A 12,164-nucleotide genomic window follows, 5' to 3' on the forward strand; every position below is an offset into this window, starting at 1 on the left:
TGAATTTGATATTTAAACAAGTGGGCATATCTTCACTTAGGACTAAGGTCTCTTTCACACCCACTCTTGTCTGATCTTCTAGTTTGAAAAACCTCTTCACCATTTAGAGATGAGATTCGTGTTTATATCAGGTCTCCAGCTTGTTCATAGTGTGAAGTTAGAATTAATTACTCTAAGGATGAGTATCATTCTCTTTGTTCCAAACTTCTGTAACATTTGTGGTGTCACCCTGTTTTGAGTTTACCATCTTTTAATGTGAAGAAACAAGAAATGGAAAGACAGGATAAATCCAGAAGCACCTGTCTTAAACATTTGTGTTGCTCACGTATCGGTGAGAGTCCTACTGGAAGAAAGACAAGCAGTGTTTCACGTAGTTCACACATCCTGGCCTCTGATTAGTCTCCTAGGATTATTTGTACTTCCTGGCCCATCTGGGATCGGGGACTTGCTCATTGTTCTAGGCCTAAATCTTACCCCTGGGGAATAAAATCCAGGAGTCCCTGGGGTTGACTTCCCATGGCTGTTCCCAGCTCGCCCCCTCTGCGCACAGCACTGATTTCAGCTGCTGTTGTTTCCACAAGACAAAGATCGTCACATTTTCCTCCTCAACCTGGCCTTTGTCTGTCACCCCATCGCCTGAAATTGTAAAAGTATTACATACAGTGTTTAATGAAAAAGCATAATGCTGAACAATTTGTAAAACAGCTTACCTTTGGTGTGAAAAGAGAATAATAAAAATGAATATTTGCATTTGCCTAAGAAAGTCTGGAAGGATACATGGGAAACTAATAAAAGTGGTTATTTACTTGTGGAGTACAGCTGGGGTTCGATTTGAATAGGTGGAGGGGAAAGTGAGAGTGAGAGTTTTTACTGTATCCTTTTATAATTCGAACTATGAGAATGTACTACCATCTAAAAAGTGCTCATTGAAAATTAACTTTAAAAAGTTTCTCCGCCTCATATCTTGAGGGAAATTTGGAAAGCATGATACCTGTCACGGGGAAGTTGAAATGTTTATAATTATCAACTCAGTTTAGAGAATGTAAGCAGTAGGCTTTTGGTTAGACACATTTGGATTCAACTGGATTCTGCGTATATGATTGGAAAATGTATTTAGCCTTTTTAAATCCCGATATCCTTATCTATTTGAGGGAACTAAAAAGAATTGCTTAGCCTGTCTTTCAGGAATACTGGGAAGCAGGATGAGAAAGTAAATATAAAAATGCCATTTAAGCAGCAAATAAATGGATGATTACTATAAGGTTTCTGGAGGAAGTTGTGGCACTGATTTCCAAAGAGGAGGAGGGACATAGATCTCACCATCTTCCTCTTTTTTAAGGTCTGGTCAGCTTTCAAATTCTTGAACTTGAGGGGGATAAAGAAGGTCTATGTAGTTCTTCTTTCATATTTCTGCCTTGAAAATCTAGAGAATCTTTGTCTTCTGTTGGGAGAAAATTCACTTTTAAAGAAAGCATCTATGTAATACCTTTTTTTGGCTGTTCAAAAGTAAAAGCTCTTTATTGCTGATGAATAATAATAGACTTAAGCAAATGGGAAATTTATTGGTTCATGAAAGTGAAAAGACCAGGAGCATCAACCTTCAGGTATGGTTGGATCCAGGTGCTTAAAAACTAAGATTAAGAATCCATCTCCTTCTTTGAGCCTGTTCTTCAGTATTGGCTTTTTTGTTTTGTTCTAAGTTAGACTCTCCTTTTGTGGAGGCAAAATGACTACTAGGGGCTCTAGGCTCATATGTGGCTAGTTTCAACAGATACAAAAGAAAGAGAAAGCCTTCTTTTCCTGTTCCAGAAATTCTCAGGCTGGATGTCATTGGTACAGTTGGGACACAGCCTCTCTTGTAACCAATCACCAATGCCAGGAAGATACTAGGCTCTGAGTGGATAAGCCTGGCAGTCTTGGAGCCCAGGGTTGGGGTTAGCTTCACACAGATCACATGGACTGAGAGAGGAGGAAGGTGGTTCCTCAAAGCTATGTCTAAAATAAGTACAGGGGTGCCTGGGTGGCTCAGTCAGTTAAGAATCCAACTTCGCTCAGGTCATGATCTCACAGTCCGTGGGTTTGAGCCCCACGTCGGGCTCTGTGCTGACATGACAGCTCAGAGCCTGGAGCCTTCTTTGGATTCTGTGTCTCCCTCTCTCTCTGCCCCTTCCCCACTTGGGTTCTGTCTCTTTCTGTCCCTCAAAACTAAATAAACATTAAAAACATGTTTTTTAATAAGTAGAAAAGGTTAGCAAAGGGTGCTAGACATGTCTTCCCTCCCTCCCCTCAAAACACAAATGCAGAAACTTAATGCAATGTATTGGGGCATTATGAGGATGAAATGATAAACAAGACATCTCTCATAGGGCTTAGAGTCATATCCCTGTACACGTGTAGCAATGAAAAGTAGAGAAGTGCTAGAACACAGGTACTGGTAATAGCTAACATTTATTCAGTGCTTTCTAGATTGCAGGTACTGGTCTGAGCACGTTAGCTTTTTAACTCATTTAGCCTCCAAAAGAGCCAGAAAAGGTAGCAGCTGTTTTCCCATTTTGTAGATGAGAAAGCTGAGGCACAGAGAAGTTACTCTGAAGTGTGTCAGGAACACAGTTGTTACTGAATGTCGCCAGCCAGGATGCTGAGATCCCTAGCAGGGGCCGCTGTGTGAAGAGATCTTAGAATGAATGTTAGGAGGATTCCACCAGAGAGGGAGAGAGGGCAAAGGTCTGATTCGAGGAGAAAGAAACAACAAAGGAGTGGAGCTGAGGAGGTACAGAAAGTCTTTAAAATGGTGAGGAGCAAGGTTTGACTTTAGCATGGGGCTTGTGAAAAAGGGAGGTGAACAGAGGAAGGGGAAGAGTGGTTCCCCGGGACCGGTGGTAAAGCCTGGCCGGGTTCAGATGAGTCGGGCTTGTTCTGTAGTCAGTAGGATTTTTAAGTAGAAGAAGGGTATGGATAAATAAGAAAATGGCCAGACCCCTGAGTATTTTTAGTGGGGGACGTTGGCTTTATTTCGCTGCCTTATGTTCTTGAGATGTTTTGGAAGGTTTTTGCAAATGTCCCGTTGGGTGGCATTTTGGTGGTTGTTGCTTTAAATGACTTTGCTACGCTTTCGTGAAGGGTCTTTTAAAAAGGAGGCCGTTTTCTGACATTCTGTTTTCTGTAACTGCTATTGAGGAGAGGTAAAGCAAAGCCAGGCTCTTCTAGAACGCTTTCAACACGAGACAAGCAGCTCTCTGTTTCTGTCACAGTTTTACAGTAAGGCCATTCAGCACTCAGCACCAAGAAGATAACACGGTACGCTTATTTAGTAGTCTAATTGCTCTTCTGTTTTGTTCCGTCATTAAACGGTGTTAGAATTGAGAATTAGGACTCTCTTTCCTCGCCAGAAGAAAACACAAGTGGCTTGTTGACTACAAGATTTACTCTCCCAGATACTTCCAGAGTAATATAAAATCCTGGCTGAGCGTCCACAGCAAGGAGCTGGTGGCATGTGCCCCGGCCTCCTCTCCTGAATGCAGGCTTCATGCCCAGAAGGACATCATAAATCATTTAAAATTTATGATGAGCCCGGTCGTGTGCTACATCCTGTTAGTTGGCTGCCGTCTGTCCTCCTCACACTACAGCCTTCCTTCTTCAGAGCACACAGAGACTTTTTCAGATGAGCCATAGGACAGACAGCTCAGGATTTTCCCTTTGGCGGGCCCAGCCAAGTAGCAGAGGGGGCAGAAAACAGAAGACTCCTGTTCATAGAGTTTTGCCACAAGCCTCGTTTGCTTTCTCGTAGACTGGAGGGGGGGAAGGGGCAGAAAACGAAACTGTTAGCATTATTAGCCTATTTTCTTTTATTCATTTATGCAACAAATGCACGTTTTCTGAGTTCCAACAACCTGCGAGGCACTGTTGGAGAAACAGCAGTAAACGAAACAAGAGCTTTGGTTCTCATCGAAACTCCATTTAAGGAGTGGGTCCCATTTCAGGAGGGGGTGACATACTGTGCAGGATAAGGTAGATAGAGGCGAGAAGACGAACAAGCTATTCCACGGCTGTGCGATGGAGGAATTTCTGATAAGGTGACATTTGAGCAAAGACTCGAAGGAAGTGGTGGAATGAGCCGTGTGGGGGTCTGGGGAAATCCCATCCTGTAAGGACAGAGGCCACCATGCAGGAGCTTGCTGCTTGCATCAGGTGACAAGAAGCAGGGCTGGAGGGGCTGGAGCAGAGAGCCAGGAGGGAGAGGTGAGGAAAGGATCCCATGGTGGGGGCGGGAAGGCATCATGTGGGGGGGGGGCAGCCTCTGGGGGGCATGGTGGAGACCATGCCAAGGAGTAGAGAGAGAATTCAAAGTGAGATGGATGGACAGCCATTGGATGTTTTTGGAAGATCAGTCCTCTTCAAATACTTGTAGCACCAGAGTATAAGCGTGAAGGCAGGAAAATGGGGCACAGTGCATCCCTCGCTTAGCAAAGAGTGTGCTGTTGTAACCAGAATTGAACTGTCAGAACTTGAATTCACCCAATCCAGAGAGCAAAACAGAAGCCTTGGGTTTGCTTTGATCTTCATAAAAAAACCACACACGCTTTTTTAATTGGGATAAAAGTAAGTAACCATGAGCTGTTTACTCAACTGGTAACCATACTTTTCATGGAGAGACCTAGCTACTGCATCCAATGATCTGACCTCCCTGCTAAATCTCTTCCCCAGCAGTATTTGTGAGGCCCCCAACATTATTGCTATCGTTGCACAGATTAGTGTGAACTTCAGAGTCAAAGAACAGCTGGTTGGATACTATACTAGGCATCAGGTTCTAGGGGGCTTCAACAACCCACTTTGCTCTCAGTGAACACAAAAGTAAGTCAGACTATTTTCCCATCATGGATGACTTACTTTACTCTAGAGCTGTGGGGAGTACGGGTTTGATGAACGTGTAAAATTACAGGGAGTGGGATTCTGACTCCTTATGAGGAATATCTTCCTAAGAACGAGGGTGACAGATGCCTGGAGAGGGCCATCCTGCCCCTGAATGTTTTCAGCAGGTGAGCACATCTCAGGAATGTTCCTGAAATGGCTCCTGCTTTGAACAGCATGTTGGACGGGAGTGACCTCTCAGACTCATTCCGATGCAGAATGCTTCCAAGCCTATGAAAAAGTGTCCAGTGAATGTGCTTTGCAAACATACAGACACTATATAAACATGAGGCAAATATTTTAAAAGATGAAGAGTGTGATACTTGTTCTTCTGGGAGAGCAGTGGTTGGAACTTTGTGCCCCAGCAACATACTTTCCATGCTCAGTCGCCTGCAGTGTGTTCTCATTGGCCCCGTACACAGTTATCTGCACTACGTGTTAAAAATCCGCTCAGCCAAAGACCAAACAAATTGCCAAGACGTTTTCCTATCAGGGCCCGTTTATAAGAGGTAAAGCAAAGAACAAAGCTGTCGGTTTCAGTTCCTGGCAGGAAGCCAAGCTGCTTCAAAGCTCCAGAATTTGCAAGGAAGAAAGATGAGGGATTTTTAACCGAGATTAAATTAGAACTAAAGCAACAGAAAGCTTAAAACTTAAAACTGAAGCATCCTCAGGGATCCATAATGGAAAGGCAGAAACAAAAGATAGGTTTGGGCTCTCAGACGATCTTTCAGTACAAGAGTGAAAGCTTTTAAAGGCGCCCAAAGCAGTGATTACAGAATGGCTTTGATTAATGATACTGGATCACACAACATTTGAGCTGGATGAGTTGTCCGTTAGCGATCACTGAATCACGTCCCTCAGTTTACAGATAACAGATCAGAGGCACTGGAACCTGAAGAAACAGCTCACAGAACTCATTGTGGAAGTTCTGGGACTAGAATCCAGGACCCCTGACAACCACTTCATGTTTTAGATCACTCTGCAGAAACAGCAAACAATGAAAAGTTGTTTCCTAAGGTGAAGGGGCAGACAGCCACAAGGACTATGTTCTGAATCGACTGCATTTGGCCCCTCAGAATGTGGCTAATGGCACCTGCTCTTGCAATTGCCACCTGTGTCCTCAAGCTTGGAATCCTTGGGCCCACCTCCAGGCCTGGGGGCCGGGGCAAGCGGCAGGAGCCGTCCTGTGGTCCAAAGAGGTCGACCAGCAACCCAGACCCCGGTGCGGCTGCCTAAACTTGGCATCTGTTCCCCATTCTATGGTCTTATCCCACCTCAAGTCCTGTTGTCACTTCCCTGGACAAATTTAGCCCCATCCGTCTTCTGCCCCAATCTGTCTCGGGCCTGGGTCTCCTCAGAGCCCCAGTCAAGCATGAATGGGTTTGTACAATCCTTGGGGAACCACAGTGGTCAGGGTCCTTCTGAACCACCTGCACTGTCTTTGCAGTGCCCCATGGTGTCATTGTGGGTGTTGTTTGGCTTCCTGTGCTGACAGGAGTTCTCATTGACAAAAGCCTGAACAAATCGAAGCTCTACTGAAATAACAGCACTCTTTTTAGATAAAAGAACTCCCATCAAAGAACAGCTCTGGCTGCCCCCCCCTTCCCCCACCCAGTTAACTTTGTCCATTGAAATGACCAACATTTGCGGGAGCTGTTGTTACTTGCTTCTGGAAGAGGGTGGAGAGTGAGGGTGGGTGGTAATCTAAAGGAAGACAGGAAGTTGTGTGTGTGTGTGTCTCCATTGGAACCAATAAGATGTTCGTGATTATTTTTTTGACCATTTGTTCATTCACTCATTCATTTATTCTTTGTCTTGTTTGTTTATATTCTGATTCTATCCAAAACTATGTTTGACAAAACCAGGAACAAAGGGCACATATGCGGTAAATAAAATAAAAATGAATTCAGGTCTCTAAGAAGGAGGAAACAGATTTCGTCAGAGTTGTCCTATGAAATCTGTGTTAAATATCAAATTTTACTCTGACCTTTGTCAGGATAAAGGTCAGGATAAAAGAATGAATACCAGGATTAAAGAGGAATACACAATTAATGGTTATCAGAAAAGGTAAAAAATATTTCAATTTCTTCAAGAGAGACTAAGTGTTGGTATTCTGGGACTCATGCCATTACTAAACACTTACTGAGGACGTGCAGGTGCTTGGCCCAAAGCTCTTGGCCCAAGACACACCTCTCCCTTCCCTTCTCTGTCTTCAGAGTGTCCTTACTTCAGGCCACCTGGGGCACCCCCAGAAAACATGTGCTTAGTCTTAGTACGAGTTCTGTTTCTGGGTGTCAGAGTAGGGCTTGCAGCAATGGGGTTTAGTTTGGATCTTGAAATGATGTTGTTCATCTGGTTCCAGGATTTGCAAATTTTGAGGCCAGGAATAGGAATTTTAGGGGGAAACAGAATCCAGTCCTGCTGTGGCTACCCAGTCTCCACCAACGTACCTTTCCTTCTACCTAAATTGCCCTTTCTGTGGCCCCTTTTTGCTGTGTCAAGATGCTTTTTCTAACAGGGCATCTAGAGGGAAGAGACTTGTGTAAGAACACACGTCAGAGAATGTTGGCTCAGAGGATTAGTAGGTGACGTGACTCTGTATTAATTTTACACACCTCTTTGGCCCCTCAAAGTGGGGAGTAGAGTCAGACCTGCAGGGTTCAGGAAACTAATATTATATACACATAAAGTGAATACTATTAAAGTCCCACCTTGAGCTTCTCTACTCTGAAGTTGTAACAGGAATTTAAATTCTTCCAGAAGGAAGAGGCAGTGTTGAGATCCCCATCCCTTTACATGCCTGTGAAAGCATGAATTCATTCCATCCTCTTAAGACTTGGGGTTTGTTAGGGGATATACTGGAACATGCTAGACCTTTTGAGTATGGCAAGGAAATGAGTCACAGAGATCTGATGTGTTGGACTTTTGTGATAGATGGCAGGAGGAAGAGTAGTCCTTTTTCACTGGGATTCAAATGAATTACCTGAATATTTACTGAGTGTTTGTTTGTTTGGTTTAAATGTAAGCATACATATCCTTTACATACATTGCATATTCACAGAAGCCGGTTTTAGAATGCCTTAAAAAAGGAATATTTCAAACTGTGTGCTCTTTGGTTGATAGGAAATCATGTGTCTGGATTCTTGGCCAAACGTCGTCATTTGAAGGACCAGGCACAGGGGCTGGGTTTCAGAGCATGGGCTGCAGTCCTTTGCCTTTGTCCTAATGATACTGACTCCAACCACATGTTTTCCGAGACGACTAGAAACACTGGGGTTTGAGCCTTCAAGTGAACGGAATAAATGTGTTCGATTCTACTTGCAATGTTTTTCATAATTATTTTAAGCAATGACTTGATTCTTACTTATGCTTATTCTCTTTAAAAGTATTAGAAAGGAAGATATCCACAAGACAAAGTAGAGAGGAGCTGATAAGAAGGGGCGTTCTTAAGGAGTTGCCTGATCAAGGTGAGGAAATTAATCATACGTTTAAAGTAACTTGATCCCTCATTCTTTGGTCTTTCTTTCATTTTCTTTTGAAATTTAAGATGATCATGGTCTTTGGGAGATAAAGCAGTGAGTATGGCCCTCTGAGAATCTTGCTTTAATTCAGAATGCCTTTGTGGGCTGCAGAGGATCGAAGGTATTCTAGAAAAGAAATTCAATGACCTTCTTGGTGAGTCCTTCACCGTATGTCACTAACCCTAAAGCTCTCCAAAGGTGAACTGGCTGAAGATACAGATAAGATACAAATGCTTATATGACCCCTCTTCTTTTCTTGAGCTTCAGTCTTTCTATACAAGTTATCTCAATTGTTTGAGTAAATGCAAAGTTTTAGCTTGGCTGGTGCCTTTGGGTTTCTTCAATCTACCAGTAAAAGAAAAAGAGAGAGGAAAGAAATGTCAATGTACCTCTTGTCCTTTATTCTCTATAATACATTCAAATGTTCAATCAGTAAGGCATGAATAGACAAATTAATCTGCTTTATGCATTCTCTCAAGTAATTTTCCTACCGTTGTGCTCTTTTCATTTCTTTGAATCTAATTGTCTTTCACCTTTTCACTAACAATTACTATTTCCAAGTATTTTTCCCCTGCCCCTAATCTTCCCCTGCCCCCTTTTATTACCCTCCCAAGAGGGAGTCTTGCTCAAAAAGACAAGGATTAGGTACAAACCAAGATAGACCCTCAGAAGAAGACACCGAGATTGATTATTTCTCCAAATAAGTAATGCCAAATAATTTTCATTGCTCCCACTACTATTAAAACTAAAGGGAATTTTTGTTGCAAAATTGTTGATTTACCTCATGCCTTCCCTTGCCCCACCCCCTGGATATTTACTGGGCTAAAGTTGTATTACTGTACTTTTATGAAACAAAGTACTATTAATTTGGAATTGAAATCATACTACTTCTCTTTTTCTGATAAATGTGCCTTGCAGAGAACATCTTTTGGAATTCACTATTTATAAACCCAAATGACACACTTTTTCCAACATCTGAATAATTCCTGAACAGGGCTAGGGAATGCTTTACTATTTTACTCCTGCTTCAAAGAATGTAGGGAAAAGTCTGGAATGAATAATACCATTTTTCTTGAGCCCTCACAGTTTTAGGCATTTGATTTCAATCTCTGACCTATTATACTTTTCTCATTCTGTTTTATGAATGAATTTTATGTCTTCTCTAGTTTTCCATTACTAGGAAGCTATTTATTTCCTGTCTGGGGCTTAAAAAAAAATGCACATCCCTAACTTATTGTCAGTTGAAGGTAGACTTGAAATGTTAAAATCTGTCTCCCCTCTAATCTCTTGGGAGGCAGGAGAAAAATTACAAATCCACTGAGCAATCAATCCCCTTTCTGGGGAGAGTAATACCCTTTCTGGGGTTGGCCAGTGTAATTGTTTGGTATCGTTTATTTGGAAATTTAAAAAAAAAGGTTCTTTTAATCTTTATTTATTTTTGAGAGAGAGACAGAGACAGAGACAGAGTACAAGCAGGGGAGGGGCAGAGAGAGAGAGAGAGACACAGATTCCGAAGCAGGCTCCAGGCTCTGAGCTGTCAGCACAGAGCCTGATGCGGGGCTCAAACCCACAAACCGTGAGATCGTGACCTGAGCTGAAGTCAGATGCTTAACCGACTAAGCCACCCAGGCACCCCAATTTGGAAATTTTTTAAAGAAAGGAAAAATGGAAAAATTTATGATGAAACTGTTACCGAGTATGAAAGACAGATATAAAGACCCCCTTTTTTTGTCTGATTAAAAAATCATAGCTAGAAAAAAGTTTACTTTTTCTAAAAACAAGTGGCAATGGCCAGTTTAAAGAAATCCTTAGTGTTGATTGGGTTTTGCTCTGCCTAATCTGTTAAACTATGTACTTGATTGCTTATATCATATACTTACTTCCCAGAAATCGGACACTGGTTGACCTTTTTGTAACTTTTGTGAGCTGAACATTACAAGTTTTAAAACATAAAAGAAGAAAAACAATTTTTCACCTAAACATACTGTAATAGGTTTAATGTTTGGGAAGCCATAAGTTACTGAATTGTACTTTCTGCCTTTTTTGTGGCCCCTAAGTAGACCTATAGAAATGACCTAAACCTTGAAAGTTCCTGGTGATGCCTATAGTAAACAGTCTTTTCCCCTTTTCAACCAAGGGCTGGAAAAAAATAGTTTTCTGTCATTTTTCCAAAAACAATTATCTTGAGAGTTTCGGTCTGTTTTCAGCTCTAGCCAGAGACTGGAAGCTGTTGTGCTTGGTGACAGCCTCCTGTCTTCTACCAGTGAAGATTCATTCTTTGCCTTGATCTGCTTGACCTTGCCTCAGCTCTCTTGACACTTACTGTCAATTTTGCCCTTTATTCAGTGAGCCAGATAGGCTTTTAGAATCCCTCCAGCTCCCCTAGGTTTGACCCATCCCACCCCACCCCACCCCACACCCTCACTCTCAGCTATATCGTTATTATTATTATTCCTTTTAGATGATCTTTTTTACAGTAAGATCTAACTTCCAGCTAAAAGTTCAACAGTTGGCCTTCTCTCCTGAGAATTCCAAGGTCTAGCCCAAGTTCCTTCCTTATTTCTGGTTCTTTCCTTCCATCTCTCCCCGTAGCTTTAACACGAGGGCAAGGAGATGTTTCTGCCTGCCTTCCAGCCTCCTTTCTTTCTCTCCTGTGGTGTACTTTTTAACCTTCTGATGAGTCACTCACCTTTTGGTCTCACAGCCTTCTCCTTATCTCTGTTTCTCTGTGAACTATATCCCAGATACACTTGTTTGAGCAGAAGGAGGTAAAGCCCCCAGACGTCTGTGTATCTCTTGGTTCACTTTAAGCTTACAACCTTTTTTGAGTTGCCTTTTGCCTTTGCACACGAATGCTCTTATTGCTATAACGTCAGCGTCTTTCCCTGCTGTCCTTTGCCAGCACGTGTGTGTGTATTTTACTTATATACATAAACTGTATCAAGGACTTAACTTATTCTAACTCTACAATAACGTACAAAACTAGAAAACTTTTTCAATACACACGCCAATTAGTTATTAATAACTTCATCTCTACTGTGTTTTATTCTTGAATTCTGTATTTATCACATATGTGTCTCCTTTTTCTACAGTTATTTTCATATGCGCTAGCTTTATTTCATACCTCAAAGTAAGTATCTTTCCACTTTGTTGACTTTATGTGATAATCCAATTTCTTATTGCACCTTGACTATTAATTTTCTCTCTAGCTTTTTTGTTCTAGATTTTAAAAAATCGGTTCTTTAACCTACTACAGAATTCTAGCTTAATAAGGGTTGAAACAGAATTAAATTTTCATTAACATTACTTCAGCATATTTTTGTTCTCAACTAAAGCCAGAGAACTCAAAGGTAAATTTATATTTGGGTTGCCTAAAAATTGAGGTTTTTTTATATAAAGAAGTGGTTTTCTACTTTGTTTGGAATTTTCCATTCTTGCATTAGTTTTTGGTTTTCCTGTGTCTAATACCTGGACATTACATTATGTCTCCCCTCCCTTGTTTTTAATAGTGAATTCCTTGGGATCTAATAATAAGAATGAAGAGTCTTTTGGTTTCATTTTGGTTTGACCTATACTCTTCAAAAAGTATTATTGAAATAGTTAAGATTTATTTGCAATGGCATTACCTTCAATTATTATCTATTTTACTTTTATACAAGAATCAGATTATAGGTCCTTGGAAGTTATATGGCTTAAGCAACAATTTCATTTTCATTTTGAGTATGACAGAATTCC

At 41.5% G+C, this 12,164-nt stretch overlaps 1 protein-coding gene across 9 annotated transcripts in view; it reads left to right on the forward strand.

Moving 5' to 3' along the window:
• PHACTR2 (phosphatase and actin regulator 2) overlaps window positions 1-12,164 on the forward strand; it is a 274,251-nt gene that overhangs the window by 195,216 nt on the left and 66,871 nt on the right. For all 9 annotated transcript variants that reach the window (XM_045499878.1, XM_045499879.1, XM_045499883.1 and 6 more), the window contains exon 3: window positions 8,295-8,375. In XM_045499878.1, the coding sequence (XP_045355834.1) occupies window positions 8,295-8,375 (81 nt within the window). The remainder of the gene's footprint in view (window positions 1-8,294; window positions 8,376-12,164) is intronic.

This window comes from Leopardus geoffroyi, chromosome B2 (genome assembly GCF_018350155.1).
Source record: "Leopardus geoffroyi isolate Oge1 chromosome B2, O.geoffroyi_Oge1_pat1.0, whole genome shotgun sequence".
In the NCBI taxonomy this organism is placed as follows: Eukaryota; Metazoa; Chordata; class Mammalia; order Carnivora; family Felidae; genus Leopardus; species Leopardus geoffroyi.